The 22,486-nt window shown below is 43.6% G+C and overlaps 1 protein-coding gene across 3 annotated transcripts in view; it reads right to left on the bottom strand.

Annotated features, from left to right (window-relative positions):
* Window positions 1-22,486, bottom strand: part of LOC132828874 (PDZ domain-containing protein GIPC3-like) — a 205,547-nt gene that overhangs the window by 45,946 nt on the left and 137,115 nt on the right. For all 3 annotated transcript variants that reach the window (XM_060846051.1, XM_060846053.1, XM_060846052.1), the window contains 2 exons: window positions 21,575-21,760; window positions 15,342-15,522 (listed from right to left, as the gene is read on the bottom strand). In XM_060846051.1, the coding sequence (XP_060702034.1) occupies window positions 15,342-15,522; window positions 21,575-21,760 (367 nt within the window). The remainder of the gene's footprint in view (window positions 1-15,341; window positions 15,523-21,574; window positions 21,761-22,486) is intronic.

Genomic DNA, 22,486 nt, shown 5'->3' with positions numbered 1-22,486 from the left:
GAACTGTCAATTAAACTGTGAATGAAGAGCATCCTGATGAGATATTTGTATCTTTTGAAAATTGACATTCATACTGGTGCAATGAAAGCCCTTAGGGAAAGATCAACAAGGCATTCTGTTGATCAGATGTTACATTTTTCCAGGCCTTTCCCTGTCAATCAAAGCAATCCACAAGATTTTTAAACACTCGCTGTCAGCTGTGGCCTTTTTTGTTTGAAGTTTAAACAGTCGGGAAATAAAAACAACACCATGAGATCATGACAATTATCAGACCCAAAATGCAGCTCGAGCTTCTTGGACCTGACAAAATGGGAACTGTTTGAACTGTGTTCAAAATTAAATTTCTCAAAAATGGAGATAGAGCTTTCACATCCAGATCCTGCCTGCCATTTTTAAAGTTCTGCAGAGTTGGAAAGACTCTGAAAAGAAATCCAGCTCAAAATGACTAAGCATTTCTAGAAAATTTGAGTTAATTGGAAAGAGTGGATTTCAAAAAAGTAAGTCATGCCTAAGGTTTCTTTGGACCAAGCAATTAAACGAGCAAATAGGAAATGTTTACGGATGCAGTTTGCATCAACTTACTGCAAACATTCTGCTAAAATTCCTCACAAGAGACTGGTGTTTTAAGCTCAAGAGAGTGAAGGCAAATTCCTAACTTGATGAGCAGATTGTTCAGACAGCAAAAGACCGGAAGTATGGATAATTACGCACATGAATTTGAAAGGAATTGATGTCCCACCTGTTGGGCCACCATTTCATCACTATATCTTTTTAATTACTTGCATAACAGTATAAAGAGTCACATATGTAAGTTGGCCGATAATACAAAGGTTGATTGTATAATATATAGCATAGAGAGGAGCATGAAATTACAATGATATACAGATTAAATTGATGGGAAAACCCTGGTTAGGCCACATCTAGATAAACTGAAAAATTCTGGGCACCAAACCTTGAAACAGATATGGTGCCCAGGGACGCGAGCAACTCCGATTCACCAGAATGTTCGCATGATTCAATGTTCTGGAGAATTTGCATAAACTAAGCTTGCATAAACTAAGAAAGATTAACAAGTTGACAAACAAACTGCTTGTTCATGTTAAAATGTACATTTAATGGCCATCAAATCTTGGAGTGGGCCTCAAAATGACTCTTGCAGAGATTCAACCTTATGTTCCACAAGACCTCCAGCACATGATGGCTTAAGTGATCATTCATTAACCTGAGATCCACAGGTTTTTGCTCGAGCAGGGTATTGAAGATTACAGATATACAGCAGGTGGATGGACAGGATACCGATAAATCATGACCTCATTGAATGGTAGCCAAGCTCAAGGGCTGAGTGGCCTACTCCTAGGTGTATATCATCACTGTGTTGTAGAGACATGCCTGGTCCCAAAGAGCAATGAAATAAATGGCTAGACATTTAGGCCTTAGATTTTAGCTCAGTGACGAATTCCATATTTTGAGTGGGATGGGTAGTGAGGGGTGGGGACATTATTTTGAGGGCAAATCTCAGCAAAAGGGTTTATCGAATGTTTAACTGAAGGATTCTAAAATAATTTTCCATCAGTTTAATTCATACCCCAACATATGGGCAGCCTCATTGACAGGCCTGTTGGCTAGGAAACATTCTGTAAGGCCACAGCAGAGCTCGCCAGGTTATGGAGAACATGCTAGAAGATGGTGGAGGGAGGACGTGGGAGAAGAGTGGAGTGGGTTTATGATAGGGATCCAGAACATGGACGCAGTGGTGGCCCAATTCCAGGGCATCCTGATCCATGTGACACAGGCAACATTTGATAACACGAAACTTAGTTTAAGGAGGAGTTCCAGATTATGTGAACTGTCCAACCATGTGAGTGGAGATTCCAATTTTGGGTTAGCAGGGAGTTGATGTTGGACAGGAGAGGAGTGTAAATCAAATGATGGGGTAAGGGAGTGGACAGACAGATTGCACAAAGAACAAAGTAAATTTACAGCCCAGGAACAGGCCCTTTGGCCCTCCAAGCCCGTGCTGATCCAAATCCACCGTCTAAACCTATCACCCAATTCCTAAGGATCTGTATCCCTCTGCTCCCCACCTACTCATGAATCTGTCCAGACACACCTTAAATGAATCTACTGTGCCTGCATCTACTACCTCTGCTAGCAAGCATTCCAGGCATCTACCACCCTCAGTGTAAAGTACTTGCCGCATGTACCCTCCTTAAACCTTTCTCCTCTCACCTTGAATGTATGACTTCTTGTTATTGAATCCCTCACCCTGGGAAAAAGCTTATCTCTATCCACCCTGATTATACCCTCCATGATTTTGTAGACCTCTAGCAGGTCTCTCTCTCAATCTCCTTTTTCGTAATGAAAAACATCATAACCTACTCAAACTCTCTTCATAGCTAGCACCTTCCATACCAGGCAACATCCTCACAAACCTTCTCTGCACCCTCTCCAAAGTATCCACATCTTTTGGAAATATGGCAACCAGAACTGTATACAGTGTTTGAGTGCCTATGTGTGTAGGACAGGCAACAGTGAAAAGTGGCCGAGCAGAGGCTGATAGCTAAGTTCAGTACCCATAGGGAGGGCCTCAACCGGGACCTTGGGTTCATGTCACATTACAGGTGACCACCATTGCACTATACACAGACACAGACACTCCTACACACACACACTCACACACAGGCACTCCTATATACACACAGACACACATATACGCAGACACGCACACAGAAACTCACACACACCCTTACAGACATACACACTCCCACACTCACACAGACATCTTCTGAGAGACTTAGACCACTCTACACTCATGCACACGCATATACACTCTCTCTCATAGACACTCACAACCCCCCACCCCAGACATGCACACACACTCCCACACTCACACATGCACCCCCTCACAGACTTAAGACACTTTACACTCACCACACACACATATACACTTCCTCTCATACTCACAACCCCCAGCCCAGGCAGACAGACACACACACACACACAGACAAAGACCCACATGCGCACATATATTTTGTGGGGTGAATTTGTACTTGCAGAGTTATATTGTACTTTGCTCAAAAACTGCATGAATTTGTGTAAAACTCTGTTATCTCACTTTTTAGATTAGAATCAATCTAGACATCATGGCATAGACAGAGAACACAGGGGGCTAACACCTTCAATATACTGTCTAGCTATCCCTCATTATTATAGCTAAGCTGAGAATGCAACTTTTAAAAAAAAGCTTTGTGATTTACACGTGAAAGAAGTGAAACTATCATGGTACTTGAACAGATGAAAGAGTCAACAGACAATCAAGATATTTTTCAATGTGTAAATTCAGTTACATCACACTGTAAATTTTTGCTATAAATTCTGTGTCCTCCACAACCACCTGGCGAAGGAGCGGTGCTCCAAAAGCTAGTGCTTCCAATTAAACCTGTTGGACTATAACCTGATGTTGTGTCATTTTTAACTTTATAAATATGAAGATCACAAAGATATATATGTAAAGGAATGACCCTTGTATATAAGAGCCTGTGCAATGCTTCATGTGTCAGATGACACTAATAGCCTATATGTCTCCCTTTCTTAGAAGTGCTACTTATTTTTAATATGAAACTGCTGTTCACCTGGCTTATTTTCTACTTCCAAATGAGCAAATTTCCCTAAATCTACAAGATGTAAGAGTTAATCGAGAGTGGGAATGCAATGGGGCAAAAGGAAATGCAATACAGTGCTGCAAGTGTTACAATAAAGAACAGTTTCAAAGATGTAATATACCCAGAAAACCTTTTATGTAAGCTGCAGCACATCGTAAATAATTAAAAAGCTGCTATAATAAATAATGGAGCACGTTTGTCTCTCCTGTTACCAATTAAAGATGTATTTAGAATCTGAAGATATTTAATGATAAATACCATCGAAAAAGAAACATAGCATTTGAGAGATTTCGAATATCATCGTGAAGAATATATATATATCTGTAATTAAACCTTTATCATTCAACACTAAACCATTTTCACTCTACTTTTAACAACCGAAATTAAAAATGCAGATGCCCAAACAATTGTCTTTCATGATATCAGGTAAGATTTCAAATTTATGCAAATGCTTGTAGTTTAAATATATTTGATCAGGTCACAATTGGGCTGCCAAACAACTACTAGAGAGTGATAAAAGCTCTAATTCATTCGAAGGAGTATCCTCTAAATGATTAAAAACAATTAAATAAGAAACATAGTGTCCCTGTGTCAGAAATGAATTTCAATAATCGTATGGTAAAGAAGAAGAATTGTGTACCATCAGTATAATAACAACTTGTACTTATAGAGGGCCTTGATCATATTAAAAGTCCATGAGAGAACAAGTAAAATTAGACATGATAGAAGGACCCAAAGGAGAATTAGATTTACAGCTTACTACCTTATACTCTTAAAGATCACCTTCCACTGAAATGCTATAATTCATGGGACTGGGTTACATTAACAGTCAGCAATAGATAAGTAGGTAATAGGCATTAGGTATTGCAAAGTTAAAACATACAGTGATAGCTATTCTAAATAGTTGCTTATCTCTTTGAGGTTTCAGTTGGATAATACCCAAAAAAATCCTTAACTATGCTGAGGAGATTAGTTTTGTCAAAATCCTTATCCTTATAGGAGACAGATAGGTGCCAGATTATTTCAGGTGAAAATGAAAGAATATGAAGTGAGTGTAAATCTAAAAAAAATCAGCAACATGACTTGTAATATTTAGAAAGTTATCGAAGGTGAACATTATGCGGAGGAGCTGGTGTTAGACTGGGGTGTACAGAGTTAAAAATCACACAATACCAGATTATAGTCCAACAGGTTTATTTGGAAGCACTTGATGAAGGAGCAGCGCTCTGAAAGCTCATGCTTTCAAATAAACCTGTTGAACTATAGCTGAAAATGTGTTGCTGGAAAAGCGCAGCAGGTCAGGCAGCATCCAAGGAACAGGAAATTCGACGTTTTGGGCATAAGCCCTTCATCCTGATGAAGGGCTTATGCCTGAAACGTCGAATTTCCTGTTCCTTGAATGCTGCCTGACCTGCTGCGCTTTTCCAGCTACACATTTTCAGCTCTGATACTCCAGCATCTGCAGACCTCACTTTCTCCCTGTTGAACTATACCCTGGTTTGTGTGATTTGTAACATCAAAGGTGAAGTTAGAATTAAAATTTACTCTATACAGCTACGTACTATTCCGCTGTGTCATTAAAATTGTTTAGGGTACAAAACTAACCAACTAGGATGTTGTTAGATAATAAAAGACAGAATAGGGCACATGATGAAGAATATGTAACCAAGTTCAAAAGCATTTCATTTATTTTTCACTTTCTCCTCTCCATTCATATCAGGAGTATTGACTCCTACTGGGGCAATGTTTTGTTGTCATAGACTGTCCTCTCACCTTGTGACTTTTCTTTGTTTTTGAGCATTTGCAGCATGTCAGCAGATTACTCTATCAGTAGATGAAGGTGTGAGGTCGGGGGTGGGAGGGGATTGAAGGTGATAGGTCGGAGCGGAGGGTGGAGCGGATAGTTGGTAGGAAGATGGACAGATAGGACAGGTCAAGAGGGTTGTACCAGGTTGGAGAGTTGGATCTGGGATAAGGTGGGGGGGAGGGGAAATGAGGAAACTGGTGAAATCCATATTGATCCCATGTGGTTGGAGGGTCTCAAGGTGGAAGATGAGGCGATTTTCCTCCAGGTGTTGGGCGGCTCTTATCAAGTGAGGGATGCTAGATATGGGCATTGTGCCTGAGTCTGATCCTCTCTACATATAGGACATCATGTAGTGGTCAGGAACATTGTATTTTATTATCCAAGGATAATGGTGGCACCAAGTTGTGATTCCCTTGTTTGGATAAATGATTATGCCCCAGAAATTAGTATAATCAGAATATACCTGTTAGCAACATGATCATATAAATGAAGGTGAGTAAGCTAAAGTCATCATAATCCCATTGGACATAGGACTGCTTTCTCACTAGAGAGAGAGAGAGAGAGAGACAGAGAGACAGAGAGGGAGTAAGAGAGAGAGTGTGAGAGCGAGAGAGAGACAGATAGAGAGACGACTGCTCGTGAACATCATGCCTTAGGATAACGTCAAAGTTGAGAAGGCGGGATGTTTGTTATGACCCAAAGCAATTCAGGAAATGAACCCATGCTATTGGTGTCACTCTGCATTGCAAACCAGTCATCCACGCTAACTGCATGGTGGCTCAGTGGTTAGCAATGTTGCATCACAGCACCAGTGACCTGGGTTCAATTACACCCTCCAGCTACTGTCTGTGTGGAGTTTGCACATTCTCCCCATTTTTGAGTGGGTTTCCTCCAGGTGCTCCGGTTTCCTCCCACAGTTCAAAGATGTGCAAGTCAGGTGAATTAGGTAAAAACTGTGACGTCGAACACTTCTTCCGCTGCCTCCCCCTCTGAGCTTACTTTCACAATCAGGGTTCTCGCCCACCTTCCAAGGATCTCTCCGCCCAATTCCAACACACTGCATCCACCTGGACACCCCGCGCTGGCCTATTACCTGCCCTCAACCTCTTCATTTCCAACTGCTGCCGGGACATTAACTGCCTCAACCTGTCTACCCCCCTCCTCCACTCCAACCTCTCACCTTCACAACGCGCAGCTCTCAATCCCTCTGCTCCAATCCCAACCTCACCATTAAGCCAGCAGATAAAGGGGGCGCAGTGGTAGTCTGGCACACTGACCTCTCCACTGCTGAAGCCAAATGCCAACTCGAGGATACCTCTTCCTACCGCCCTCTCAATCATGACCCTACCCCCCATCACCAAACTATCATCTCCCAGACCATACAGAACCTCATCACCTCAGGAGATCTCCCACCCACAGCTTCCAAACTCATAGTCCAAGAACCCCGCACTGCCCGGTTCTACCTCCTTCCCAAGATCCACAAGTCTGACCACCCTGGCCGACCCATTGTCTCAGCATGCTCCTATCACTGAACTCATCTCTACCTACCTCGACACTGTCCTATCCCCCCTAGACCAGGAACTGCCCATATACATTCGAGACACCACCCACACCCTCCACCTCCTCCAAGACTTCCGTTTCCCCTGTCCCCAACGCCTCATCTTCACCATGGATATCCAATCCCTCTACACTTCCATCCGCCATGACCAGGGCCTCCAATCCTCCGTTTTTTCCTCTCCCGACATCCCCAACAGTACCCTTCCACTGACACTCTCATTCGTTTGGCCGAACTGGTCCTCATGCTTAACAATTTCTCCTTCGAATCCTCCCATTTCCTCCAGACCAAAGGGGTAGCCATGGGCACACGTATGGGCCCCAGCTATGTCTGTCTTTTTTTTGGCTACATAGAACACTGGCACCACTCCCCACCTCTTCCTCCGTTACATTGATGACTGCATTGGCGCCACCTCATGCTCCCATGAGGAGGTTGAGCAATTCATCAACTTCACCGACACATTCCACCCTGTCCTTAAATTTACCTGGACCATCTCTGACACCTCCCTCCCCTTCCTGGACATCTCCATCTCCATTAATGATGACCAACTTGACACTGACATTTTTAACAAACCCACCGACTCCCACAGTTACCTGGATTACACCATTTCCCACCCTACCTCTTGTAAAAATGCCATCCCGTATTCCCAATTCCTCGCCTCCACCGTATCTGCTCTCAGGAGGACCAGTTCCACCACAGAACACACCAGATGACCTCCTACTTTAGAGACCGCAATTTCCCTTCCCACATGGTTAAAGATGCCCTCCAACGCATCTCATCCACATCCCGCATCTCCGCCCTCAGACCCCACCCCTCCAACTGTAACAAGGACAGAATGGCCCTGGTGCTCACCTTCCACCCTACAAACCTTCGCATAAACCAAATCATCCGCTGACATTTCCGCCACCTCCAAAAAGATCCCACCACCAGGGATATATTTCTCTTCAAACCCCTTTCCGCCTTCCGCAAGGACCTTTCCCTCCATGACTATCTGGTCAGGTCCACGCCCCCCTACAATCCACTCTCCCATCCTGGCACCTTCCCCTACCACCGCAGGAACTGTAAAACCTGCGCCCACACCTCCTCCCTCACCTCTATCCAAGGCCCTAAAGGAGCCTTCCACATCCATCAAAGTTTTATCTGCACATCCACTAGTATCATTTATTGTATCCGTTGCTCCCAATACGGTCTCCTCTACATTGGGGAGACTGGACACCTCCTAGCAGAGTGCTTTAGGGAACATCTCCGAGACACCCACACCAATCAACCACACCGCCCTGTGGCCCAACATTTCAATTCCCCCTCCCACTCTGCTGAGGACATGGAGGTCCTGGGCCTCCTTCACCGCCGCTCCCTCACCACCAGACGCCTGGAGGAAGAATGCTTCATCTTCTGCCTCGGAACACTTCAACCCCAGGGCATCAATGTGGACTTCAACAGTTTCCTCATTTCCCCTTCTCCCACCTCACCCTAGTTCCAAACTTCCAGCTCAGCACTGTCCCCATGACTTGTCCTACCTGCCTATCTTCTTTTCCACCGATCCACTCCACCCTACCCCCATCCCCGACCTATCACTTCATCCCCTCCCCCACTCACCTATTGTACTCCATGCTACTTTCTTCCCACCTCCACCCTCCTCTAGCTTATCTCTCCACACTTCAGGCTCTCTGCCTTTATTCCTGATGAAGGGCTTTTGCCCGAAATATCGATTATACTGCTCCTCAGATGCTGCCTGAACTGCTGTGCTCTTCCAGCACCACTAATCCTGGTCAGGTGAATTGGCCATGCTAAATTGCCCATCGTGTTAGGTGCATTCGTCAGAGGAAAAATGGGTCTGGTGGGTTACTGTTCAGAGGGTCAGTGTGGACTTGTTGAGCCGAAGGGCCTGTTTCCATACTGTAGAGAATCTAATCTAATCTGGCCTCCCGATCTGATGACATAACATACATCACCATTCATAGGCTGTTGAGACTTTGAGGAAGGAGGAATGGACGAATTGTACTAGAGAGCTGTAATTCAAGATCAGTGTATGCATCATAGCCTGGTTTGGAAACTGCTCTTCCCAAGATCGCAAAAAACTACAGAGGGCTGTGAACACAGCCCAGTATGTCACACAAACCAGCCTTCCACCTCCTGACTCCATCTATACTTCCTGCAGTTTTGGGAAAACAACCAACATATTCAAAGATCCCTCCCACCCTGTTTATACTCCTTTCCACTCTCTTCTGTCAAGCAGAAGGTATAAAAGTTCGAAAACTTGCATAAGCAGATTCAAGAACAACTTCTTCCCCACTGTTATCAGTCTTTTGAATAGACCTCACAAATGTTAATGTTGATCTCTCTTTCTTTCTGCACCTCCTTTGTAGCTGTCACACTGTATTCTGCAGTGTTCTGTGACCTGATGCACTTTGTATAATACAATCTTCCTGTGGAGCATGCAAAACAATACTTTTCATTGTATCTTAGTACAAGAGCCAAAGATAAATCAAATCAAATCAAATAAACAAAAGAGTTTGTTCAACCACTGAGCATAGGCCAGTATAGACTGTGAAAGATAGCAGAGACAGGTACAATAGATTCAGAATAAGAACAGAGTGGTGCTGGAAAAGCACAGCAGGTCAGGCAGCATCTGAGGAGCAGGAAAATCGACGTTTCGGGCAAAAGCCCTTCATCAGGAATAGAGGCAGGAAGCCTCCAGGTGGAGTTCCTGACCTGCTGTGCTTTTCTAGCATCACTCTGATCTAAATTCTGGTTTCCAGCATCTGCAGTCCCCACGTTTGCCTCAGAATAAGAACAGTCTAGTCTATGAGTGCAGCTTTTACAGGGCAGGATGGAAAATCAAAGACCAGACTTTGTACTGGGTAGAATCCATTAGGACAGAACAGTATGAGTTTAAATCCATGGTGTTTGAGAAATGCACAGAAATGGCTCACTCCAGAGAATCTGGTAGCAGCTGAACTGATGTTGTTGGCTAATGTAACACAATCTGGGAGCTTTCTTGTAATTGCTGTCAAAGGGGAAGTTGCTTGACTCAGGCTAAAGGTAAAAGTAACAATTATTTCTCAGTGTTGCTTACATTTCTTACAAAATCAGTCAAATAAATTATGCATCCTAGTTGGGAACTGCCAAATGTTCCTGAAGATATCACTGCAAGCATGGTGCATAGCCATTGCTTTTTGGCCTTCACTCTTTAATTGTTCCATAGTAGCATTCAATACAGACAAGAGGGTTCCCTCCCAGTTGGAGAACACTTAAGTGGTCCAGGACATTCAGCCTCGGACCTTCGGGTGACCATCCTCCAAGGTGGACTTCAGGACAGGCAATGGAGGAAAGTGGCCGAGCAGAGGCTGATAGCTAAGTTTGGTACCCATAGGGAGGGCCTCAACCGGGACCTTGGGGTCATGTCACATTACAGGTGATCGCCATTGCACTACACACACACACACAGATATTCCCATACACACACACCCTCACATACACACGGACACAGGTACACACAGACACCCACACACACCCTTATAGACACTCACACACTCACACATGCACCCCCTCACAGACTTAAGACACTCTGCACTCACTACACACACACACACACACACACACACACACACACTTTCTCACACTCACAACCCCCACCCCAGACAGACAGACACACACAGACAGACAAAGACCTAGATGCACATATATATATTTGCAGAGTTACCTTGCACTTTGCTCAAAAACTGCATACATAGAACATAGAACATAGAAAAATACAGTGCAGTACAGGCCCTTCGGCCCTCGATGTTGCGCCGACCAAATCCTACCTAACCTACACTAGCCCAATAACTTCCATATGCCTATCCAATGCCTGCTTAAATGACCATAAAGAGGGAGAGTTCACCACTGCTACTGGCAGGGCATTCCATGAACTCACAACCCGCTGCGTAAAGAATCTACCCCTAACATCTGTCCTATACCTACCACCCCTTAATTTAAAGCTGTGTCCCCTAGTAACAGCTGATTCCATTAGCGGTAAAAGGTTCTCAGTGTCTACCCTATCTAAACCCCTAATCATCTTATACACCTCTATCAAATCTCCCCTAAACCTTTGTTTCTCCAATGAGAACAGCCCCAAGTGCCTCAGCCTTTCCTCATACGATCTTCCTACCATGCCAGGCAACATCCTGGTAAACCTCCTCTGCACTCGTTCCAATGCCTCCACATCCTTCCTATAGTATGGCGACCAAAACTGCACACAATACTCCAGATGAGGCCGCACCAGAGTCTTATACAACTGCAACATGACCTCAGGACTCCGGAACTCAATTCCTCTACCAATAAAGCCCAGTACACCATATGCCTTCCTCACAGCACTATTTACCTGGGTGGCAACTTTCAGAGATCTGTGTACATGGACACCAAGATCCCTCTGCTCATCCACACTACCAAGTAGCCTACCATTAGCCCAGTAATCCACCTTCTTGTTACTCCTACCAAAGTGAATGACTTCACACTTAGCTACATTGAATTCCATCTGCCACCTTTCTGCCCAGCTCTGCAACCTATCTATATCCCGCTGTAACCTGCCACATCCTTCTTCACTGTCCACAACTCCACCGACCTTTGTATCATCCGCAAACTTGCTCACCCAGCTTTCAAGCCCCTCCTCTAGATCATTTATAAAGATGACAAACAGCAACGGTCCCAAAACAGATCCCTGTGGTACACCGCTAGTAACTGCACTCCAAGATGAACCTAGTCAATCAACTACTACCCTCTGTCTCCTTCCAGCCAGCCAATTCCTAATCCAAACCTCTAATGCACCCTCAATGCCATACCTCCGTAGTTTTTGCATTAGCCTACCATGGGGTACTTTATCGAACGCCTTGCTAAAATCCATATACACCACATCTACTGCTTTACCCTCATCCACCTCCTCAGTCACCTTCTCAAAGAACTCAATAAGGTTTGTGAGGCACGACCTGCCCTTCACAAAACCATGCTGACTATCCTTGATCACATTATTCCTATCCAGATGTTCATAAATCTTATCCCTTACAATTCTCTCTAAGTCTTTGCCCACAACAGAAGTGAGACTCACTGGCCTATAGTTACTCGGGCAGTCCCTACTCCCCTTCTTGAACAAGGGGACCACATTCGCTATCCTCCAGTCTTCTGGTACTATTCCCGTTGACAATGACGACATAAAAATCAAGGCCAATGGCTCTGCTATCTCCTCCCTAGCTTCCCAGAGGATCCTAGGGTAAATGCCATCAGGCCCAGGAGACTTGTCTATTTTCATCCTTTCCAGTATTCCCAAAACCTCCTCCCTACATACTTCAAGGCCATCCATTCTAATCACTTGTGACTCAATATTCACACCAGCAACAGAGTCCCGTTCCTGAGTGAATACTGACAAAAAGTATTGATTTAGTGTCTCACCAATCTCCTCCGCCTCCACGCACAACTTCCCACTACTATCCTTGACTGGACCGATACCTACCCTAGTCATCCTTTTATTCCTGACATACCTATAGAAAGCCTTTGGGTTTTCCCTAATCCTACCAACTAAGGACTTTTCATGTCCCCTTCTCGCTGCTCTTAGCTCTCTCTTCAGATCCTTCCTGGCAACCTTATAACTCTCAATCGTCCCTACTGAACCTTCACGCCTCATTAGATTACTTGCAGTGTGGAAACAGGCCCTTCGGCCCAACAAGTCCACACCGACCCGCCGAAGCGCAACCCACCCATCCCCTACATATACCCCTTACCTAACACTACAGGCAATTTAGCATGGCCAATTCACCTGAGCCGCACATCTTTGGACTGTGGGAGGAAACCGGAGCACCCAGAGGAAACCCACGCAGACACGGGGAGAATGTGCAAACTCCACACAGTCAGTCGCCTGAGGCGGGAATTGAACCCAGGTCCCTGGCGCTGTGAGGCGGCAGTGCTAACCACTGCTCATCCTTACATAGGCCGCCCTCTTCCCTTTCACAAGGGATTCCAATTCCCTATTAAACCACGGCTCCCTCACAAGACCCTTTACTCCCTGCCTGACTGGTACATACTTATCAAGGACACTCAATAGGTGTTCCTTGAACAATCTCCACATAGCGTTAGTGTTCTTCTCCTGAAGCCTGTTTTTCCAATCCACGCATCCTAAGTCATGCCTCACCGCATCATAATTTCCCTGCCCCCAGCTATAGCTCTTGCCCTGCAGTGCACACTTATCCCTCTCCATCACTAAAGTAAAAGTCACCGAGTTGTGGTCACTGTCCCCGAAGTGCTCACCTACCTCCAAGTCTAACACCTGGCCTGGTTCATTACCTAGAACCAAATCCAGTATAGCCTCACCTCTTGTTGACCTGTCTACATATTGTGTCAGGAAACCCTCCTGCACACATTGGACAAACACCAACCCATCTAACGAACTCGAGCTATAGCTTTCCCAGTCAATATCTGGGAAGTTAAAGTCCCCCATAACAACCATCCTGCTACTTTCACTCTTCTCCTGAATCATCCTCGCAATACTATCCTCTACTTCTCTCGGACTATTGGGAGGCCTGTAGAAAACACCTAACAGGGTGACCTCACCTTTCCTATTTCTAACCTCAGCCCAAACTACCTCATATGGCAAATCTTCCTCCATCGTCCTTTCCACCGCTGTAATGCTATCCTTGACAAGCAATGCCACACCTACCCCTCTTTTACCCCCATGTCTGACCCTACTAAAAACATTTAAACCCTGGAACCTGCAACAGCCATTCCTGCCCCTGTTCTACCCACGTCTCTGTAATGGCCACAACATCGAAGTCCCAGGTACAAATCCACGCTGCAAGTTCACCTACCTTATTTCTTATACTTCTGGCATTGAAGTATACACACTTCAAGCCACCTTTCTGTTTACAGGCACCCTCCTTCGAAATCAATGCCTTGTTCCTAACCTCCCTACACTCAAGGTCCTGTACCCTGAAGCTACAGTCCAGGTTCCCATGCCCCTGCAGAGTTAGTTTAAACCCTCCCAAAGAGCACTAGCAAACCTCCCTCCAAGGATACTGGTGCCCCTCAGGTTCAGGTGTAGACCATCCTGTTTATAGAGGTCCCACCTTCCCCAGAAAGAACCCCAGTTGTCCAGAAACCGGAATCCCTCCCTCCTGCACCATGTCTGTAGCCACGCATTTAACTGCTCTCTCTCCCTATTCCTCGACTCTCTATCACGTGGCACGGGTAACAAACCCATACATTCATGTAGAACTCTGAGCTCAAAAACTGCATGAATTTATGTAAAACTCTGTTATCTCACTTTTTAGATTAGAATCAATCTAAACATAAGGTCATAGACAGAGAACACAGAGGGCTAACACCTTCAACATATTGTCTAGCTATTACCAACGTTAACAGCTAACCCGAGAACGCAACTTTAAAAAAAAGGGTTTTGTGATTTACACATGAAAGAAGTGAAACTATTACTGTATTTTAACAGATGAAAGGCTTAACAGACAATTGATTCTTCAATGTATAATTTCAGTTACATCACACCGCAAATTTTTGCTATAAATTCTGTGTTACGATTGAGCCCTCCACAATCACCTGATGAAGGAGTGTTGCTCCGAAAGCTAGTGTGCTTCCAATTAAACCTGTTGGACTATAACCTGGTGTTGTGTGATTTTTAACTTTGTACACCCCAGTCCAACACCGGCATCTCCAAATCATCAATACTTTCCTTGTTTGCCCTGAAACAGATGGACATTTCAATTGCCAAGCTGAACTTGCTCCTTCTGTGACAGGTGGCACTCGAGAGAAGCTAGCTACCATTGTGAACATTGGTCATTTCCTCTAGACCATAGCACTGAGCTATGGGCAGCCTCAATAGTTAAACAAAAATTTTTAAACATCCTTTTTCCATTCTGCTGTGTTTGCCATGAGTGGAATATCTCTCACAAAAATAACAAGCTCTGGTATCCGATAGCTCTCCAATACAACCATCAACACCAAATTCACTGTTAAATTGTCAATAAATGATTTTTTTATTGGCTGATATGGAGTGTATAGTCATTTCCAAATCTGTAATGGTAGGCTTTTGTGAAAAATTCGGGCAGTTGCAATCCTACTTGGAAATGGTTAATAATTTTATTAATAATGAAGTAAAGTTAATAAATATTACAATTACAATGGCATTTTGAAGTAATCTATTAATAGATTGTTGCACAATTACATTTGGACTGGTTTTTAATAATAGGTTAAGAATGTCTTAACAAAATAAATATTACCTTTTATAGAAAAAATTAACAATGAATGATTTGAATGTGGACTGCTTTGTTGAATGACTCACCGAAAGCCTTCCTTGGTTCCACTAATCCAAGTGTAAATGGTTGACCTTTGGGCAAGTCTTTCAACATCTTGGCAACTTCGTAGTGTCGACAACCTACTATCGTTTGATTGTTTATTCCCTCTATGTGATCTCCAACACAGACTGTCTTAATTCTGTCAATTGTACTGTCTTCTTTTATCCTCTGTGGAACCAAAGTTATTGTTTAGTAAAAATGAGTTTAATTAGCTATTTGAAAGACTCACATCCTTTCATAAAGTATTTCAAAGTTTGATGGAGAGGCAGAGCTCCAAAAATTTATTACGTTAATTAAAGGCAGAAAGAAATCATGAATTTGACGTTAGCTGGCATTTCACCTCTAAATCTATGAAAGCAAAATTATTAACCTCACTGTGAGATGAGAGGAAGGTCTTCCCTTGATGATTTCTTAATACTTATAAGTGATATTGTTTCTAATATTTTACATCTTCATATAGTTGCCAGCTTGATTCTGAGAAATTTGACTGTTTAATCTTTTAACTAATTCTCTAAGATAATGTTTTACCCAGAGAATGATGCCAAGATCACAGGAGGTTAGTCTGCCATAACTGAATAATTTTTCATGTGATAATGTAGAATCAAGCTATAAATTAACAAAACAATCGGGGAAGAGGTGATAACATATATGCACAGTACATGAACCTCATGAGGATCTGCTTTCAGCTAGAAGGATCATCAATACATTACACGAATTGAGCAGAAATCCAAGAAAGCAGAAATTCACCTGTTCTCCGGTTTTCTGGTCCTGTTATGACAAAGGCTTTGAACACAAGTATTCTGACACTAATTCATCATTTTTTGCTTATTTAAACTATTTAAGGAATCAGTTACTAACACTGATTGGTCCCTTTTCCTGTTCAATGCAACACCTTTTCACACAGAAATCATACAAATAGAATTAAGCCAACATTCAGATAATGTTAATATGTTCCGATCAGCAACATTTAAATGTTAATGTGTTTAAAGTGACTGTGCTCTGATAGGTTGCCATTTTTAGTATCGGTAGAGCATCATTATGAGCAATATGAAATCCTTTCTGTTCATTCCTGATACCAACCAGGTTCCATTTGTTCAGATGACGAGAGGTTAGATTAGCTTCCCTACAGTGTGGAAATAGGCCCTGGGGATGGAGATGGATGTGGACCTGCAAATGCCCAAGAACCCAAATGAGCAATGGTGAGACAGGAGGTGGATGAGAAGTTGGGATATCTCCAACAGATCTCAGATCAGCATGGAGGTACGAGACATCTTGTGAAGGTGGAGGATTAGTTGCCTTCTGCATCTGGGATCCCCTCTCAGGTTGTTCCTGCCACAGACAGCCCCTTCTCAGTCCCACGGCTAGTGACAAAGCATCATCAAACTGTTGCAGTCATAGAGCAGGTTCCAGTCCCTGACCAGGAGACTATCACAATACTAGAGTCTAGATTGGAGTGGTGCTGGAAAAGCACAGCAGGTCAGGCAGCATTCGAGGAGCAGGAAATTCGATGTTTCTGGCAAAATCCCTTCATCAGGAATGGTGGTGTATCAGGCGGTCCATCAGGACCTAATAATAGGGCCCAAGGATTAGTGGAGCAAGTGGTGGGGCTGGGGCCTTTGATTTCTGTCCCTGTCTCTTGTGTTAATGGCCTCCATCCCATGCTCTCCTGTACTTATTTCTTAGAGTCCTTCACACGGCTCCTCTTGGCTTTCCACATGTGACAATTGGTCTTCATCTTCTTCCTCAGCTGAGGATGCTTTGTGTTTCACTAATTCATCCACGGTCAAACTTTGGCCCCACTCCATCCCTAAATCCTATCTACTGCACCAGGATATTTGTCTATCACAGTACTAGAGCCCACCAAGTCTCAGGCAGCTGGAGGACACCTGCTGAAGGGATCACAGGCCATTGTCCAGCTGTCATATAGAAGTACCCAGAGGAAAAGATGTGCTGTTTATGTGGCTTGGCTGTACTAAATTTCCCAGCGATATGCAGGCTGGGTGGATTAGCCATAGGAAATGCAGGGATAGGGTGGGGGCAGGGGCTGAGTGGGTCTGAGTGAGATGCTCTTCAGAGGCTTGGTACAGACTTGATGGGTGGAATGATGCACCTCAGCATTTCAGGTAAGTAGATATTTAAAGTGTTCCTGCTTGTGTCAGGTTAAGTTTGTAATCATGGCGTTATTTGTTTTATGGAAATTTCCACCTACTGTTGGAAACCTTTTGGCATTGCAAGGGGACCATGTCCATTCTATGGGCTGGCTGGGAGTGATCAAGGTGAGTGGAGTCAGCTGGAGTCATAGAGTCATAGAGTGGTACAGCATGGAAACAGACCCTTCAGTCCAACCTGTCCATGCCGACCAGATATCCCAACCCAATCTAGTCCCACCTGCCAGCACCCAGCCCATATCCCTCCAAACCCTTCCTATTCATAAAACCATCCAAATGCCTCTTAAATGTTGCAATTGTACCAGCCTCCACCACATCCTCTGGGAGCTCATTCCATACACGTACCACCTTCTGCGTGAAAAAGTTGCCCCTTAGGTCTCTTTTATATCTTTCCCCTCTCACCCTAAACCTATGTCCTCTAGTTCTGGACTCCCCGACCCCAGGGAAAAGACTTTGTCTATTTATCCTATCCATGCCCCTCATAGTTTTGTAAACCTCTGTAAGGTCACCCCTCAGCCTCCGACGCTCCAGGGAAAAAAGCCTCAGCCTGTTCAGCCTCTCCCTGTAGCTTAAATCCTCCAAACCTGGCAACGTCCTTGTAAATCGTTTCTGAACCCTTTCAAGTTGCACAACATCTTTCCAATAGGAAGGAGACCAGAATTGTACGCAATATTCCAACAGTGGCCTAACCAATGTCCTGTACAGCTGCAACATGACCTCCCAACTCCTGTACTCAATACTCTGGCCAATAAAGGAGGAGAAAGTGAGGACTGCAGATGCTCTAGATCAGAGCTGAAAAATGTGTTGCTGGAAAAGCCCAGCAGGTCACGCAGCATCTAAGGAGCAGGAGAATCGACATTTCGGGCTTTAGCCCTTCTTCAGGAATTATTCTGAGGAGGGAAGAATGAAAACTGGAGTAACTCAGTAGGTAGGTGTCATGGCTGCTGGCGGGACAACAGTCAGGTACCTGCAGAACCTGCTGGCGATTTGTGCAGATCTGTTGCATGCTGATGGGGTGGTATCCTTCCCTGTTAATGAAGGGCATTGGCTGGCCTGTGAAAGGCCAATATCTGCAGCCAATGAGATATGGGGGAATTCAGCAAAGGCAGCAAATCCTCTGGCTCTCACAACGTGTATGGCTGTATCAGCTTAAAAAGTAATGCTTTTATCGGCTGCACTGATGTGCAACTGTGTGGGAGTTATCATCCATGATTCTCTTTGATTCTACGTCTCCAATGGGAGTGGAATCATCCAGAATCATAGTCATTTCTGTTCATGCTCACTTTTACATTGAATCACTGCCAATGCAACCACAGCCTCCTCCTCAAGCACCAACTTAGATCTACCACAGCTCTCAAGAGACAGGCAGTCTTGGGTAATATGGTCTTCACACCAGAGCTTCCCAATCTCTGGGCCATACAACAAGATTCTGGAATCACAAACTCTAAGGCTCAATGGCAGCTGTGGAGTTTACTTTAAGCTTGGACATTGATGACACCCCTTTAAATGATTTGTTTCCCTGATGGTGGGTCTGGCTGGATCATCGGTTTTATGAGACCCATTTACAAGTGGATCTCTACTCTTTTTTAAACCCTCCCTGTTGAACAATTCTCTCCTGTCAACTCAAAAACCCTCTCCTCTCAACCTACTCAACAATTCCCCGCCCCTCCGGGCCACTGCTCCTTCTCAGTGAAAGGCCCAAGGTATGGGGTCACATCGAGAAGAAATTTGGGAAGTGCTGCCTTTAAGCCATCTGCAGGGAGCTTAGCCACTGTCTGTACCACTGCCACAGGGCACCATCGTATACCACACTGGAACCTGCCCGCTGTACCCACTGTAACCTTTTGTCACTTTTTCATCCTGCAGGTGGCCAAGCGATTTCTACTTTCTGCATCTAGACATAGAGTCATAGAGATGGACAGCACAGAAACAATCTTTCAGTCCAGATATCCTAACCTAATCTCGTCGCATTTGCCAACACTTGGCCCATATCCCTCGAAACCCTTCCTATTCATATACCCATCCAGATGCCTTTTAACTATTGCAATTGTATCAGCTTCCACCACTTCCTCTGGCAGTTCATTCCATTCACACACTACTCTCTGCGTGACAAAGTTGCCCCTTAAGTCCCTTTTAAATTTTTCCCCCTCATCCTAAACCTATGTCCTCTAGTCTGGACTCCCACACCCCAGGGAAAAGATCTTGTCTATTTATCCTATCCATGTCCCTCATGATTTTATAAACCTCTATAAGGTCACCCCTCAGCCTCTAACGCTCCAGGGAAAATAGCCCCAGCCTATTCAGCCTCTTCCTGCTCAAATCCTCCAACCCTTCTCACCATCATAGGCTCTACTCCTCACTGGAGGACCCACCATCTGACTGGCCCACATCACTTTGAGGTACTGCCCACGTTAAGGTCATCCTGTTGATTGCCTCTCTGACAATGCCCAACTCAAGCCTCTTGTAGGTACTCTTGCTGTCTGTGCCAGGAGCTTACTTGCTAAGTTCCCTCAACTCTATTGCTGCTCTGCATCAGTCTTTCTGTGCAGACACAATGCCTGAACCCACTGGGCCTGATTACAACAATAAACTCAGTTGCTACCTAATTGTTGCTTCTAAATATTCACTTTGACCCTGTTTCCCCACATATTCCTTGTAAAATTTGGAGGGGACAGCAAAATCCTGTTCAACTTGTTCCTCAGTGATGTTGTTGACCTGTCCCTTGCCTGTTCTGAAAACAATGAATGCCATTCTCACGCAGGTCCACTGTTGGTCAAATCCAAACCCCATGTGATGATGCAAAAGGTCCTCTCTGATGCCACCTTACACCGATCCCTGTTTCTCCAAAACCATTCATTATAGAGCTGTAAAATGTGGGCCTCTCAATGCCAGTGGCTCATGGTTACGCAACATCACATGTCTGTGAGGATAGAATTCCTGCAGAAGCTGCCAAGATGGAAAACATTTCTGTTTCTCCGTCTCTTCATAAAAATATGTGCTCCTGAGTGTTTTATTTATTTTAGTCAGTCTCCATCTAGTGGTATAATTTCATTATTGTCAATATGAATAATGACCTTGTATTCTCTGGGACGGATTCCCTGAAGTTCCAAATTGCATAACCTTCTGTTGTCTAATGTAATGATTCTGAAGCAGATCATGTTAACGTTACCTCAATTATACCATTCTACTAAAGCTGCACACAGTGTGTGGGTGAGGACAAGGGGTTCCACTCTAGCTTTTGGAAAACAGGAATCTGTACTACCACCCTAGTAATTATGCCTGACCAATTGCAATAAACCTTCTAGATTTATAACGGAATAGAGCCTCTTCTGTAGATACTCCACAGTGGTGAATTCCCTGCTACTAATCACTGGATAGGCCCAAGATAACCGAAAGATGAAGGAGGGTTAGCAGCAGTGAACTACCTCAAACCCCCCCCTTATCCAGTATCATATATTGGTAAAGGTGGCAAAAACTACAAAGTACCAGGAGTAGTCATCTGGGAAAATATCACATCTTCCATATGTTCACACAGGACACTTGCAAGAGCTTTGAGTTGTCTGAAATAGGCAATAACTATCTTTGTTCAAAGAATTGATTTAATAATTTTATTCTGCTTTCTTTTCACTTCAGACAGCTCAGACATGTTTCTTCATTTCTGAACTCAGTTTTACGAGTGTCCTGATTTTCTTAACAAAGCTAAAGCAACTATTTGTCAACATCCACGACTCTATGGCTCGATGTGCTGACATCTTCCTTTAATTGAACACATTAAACATTAATTTGGACTTGCTGCCACTGCAGCTCCACACTGAGCCAGTTTATAGCAACATGTAGCATAAAAACCCTCTCTTTTCAAATTAAGCATAATTAAAGGTCAAGTAAATTCAAGTTTCTCACCATTTTACTTTCAGTTTTTATGAAACTTTTATGTATACTGATTTACAGTGACTGTTTTAATATTTCATTCTTAACATCATCTTCTTATCCCCAACCCCTAATTTGTTCAGCTATACTTGAAGGACAGTGTCCACTGTCTGTGCTTCTGGTACCTTAATGAAAGCATAGCCTGTTCCATTGTCAGTGATGGTCAGACCAAGAGCATCTTCTGATTTTGTCACCTCCACTTCCTTCATTTGTCCTTTTACATGGGCAAAGATAAAATCCTCCAATCCAATCTGGCCTCCCAATAATTTCTGCATATCGACTTTGTGAGTATTCAATGTGCAGAAGAGAATCTATTAAGACAAAAAAAAAGCAGTTGTATTTAAAATACATCACGAACAATGTAAAACTAGAGCAACAGTTATTGAAATGATAAAAGTTCATGCTTCAACTGTTACCTAATTATTATAATAAATATGGGTCTGAGAATATGTATCCAATCAGACTGGCCCAGATATTTAGAACAGAATTAACAATTTTTTCTTCAAATAAAAACACACAAGCATTTGAAAAAAAAATGAATATATTACTTGTGGTACAAGTACCAATAAAGATGTTAAAAGCAAAATGTTATGCTATCACCTGAGGAATAACACAATTAATGCTATTGCTTATCAGCCAACTAGTTAATATTTCCTAACATATAATAAAAAATTTTGATCATCCATATAAGTTATTGATATGATGTATAAGTTTAACTTAAGGGTATTTATAGACTTATAAACTCCATTTTTCTTATGGTTTTTCCTGAATGTGTCATATTTAGAATCATAAACTGTTCTATAGCACAATCCCACAGAAAGGTAAGAATTACCCTGCATTTAATTTGCATGAATATATAAGAATTGTCTCTGATCTTTATGCAAATTTTAGACCCCCTCAATCCACTGATGTGCATCTACATAGTTCATTTTGGAATCATCTTTCCTTTGTTGCTGCAAGACTTCTTGAACATTTTTATTCTGATTCCTCCTGACGTAAATAACCTTAACACTTGGAGATTATAAGAAACCTCAACT

Source organism: Hemiscyllium ocellatum, chromosome 28, assembly GCF_020745735.1.
Source record: "Hemiscyllium ocellatum isolate sHemOce1 chromosome 28, sHemOce1.pat.X.cur, whole genome shotgun sequence".
Classification (NCBI taxonomy): domain Eukaryota; kingdom Metazoa; phylum Chordata; class Chondrichthyes; order Orectolobiformes; family Hemiscylliidae; genus Hemiscyllium; species Hemiscyllium ocellatum.
The sequence above is the reverse complement of the archived record's forward strand: the minus strand, read 5'-3'. Positions and strand labels throughout refer to the sequence as shown.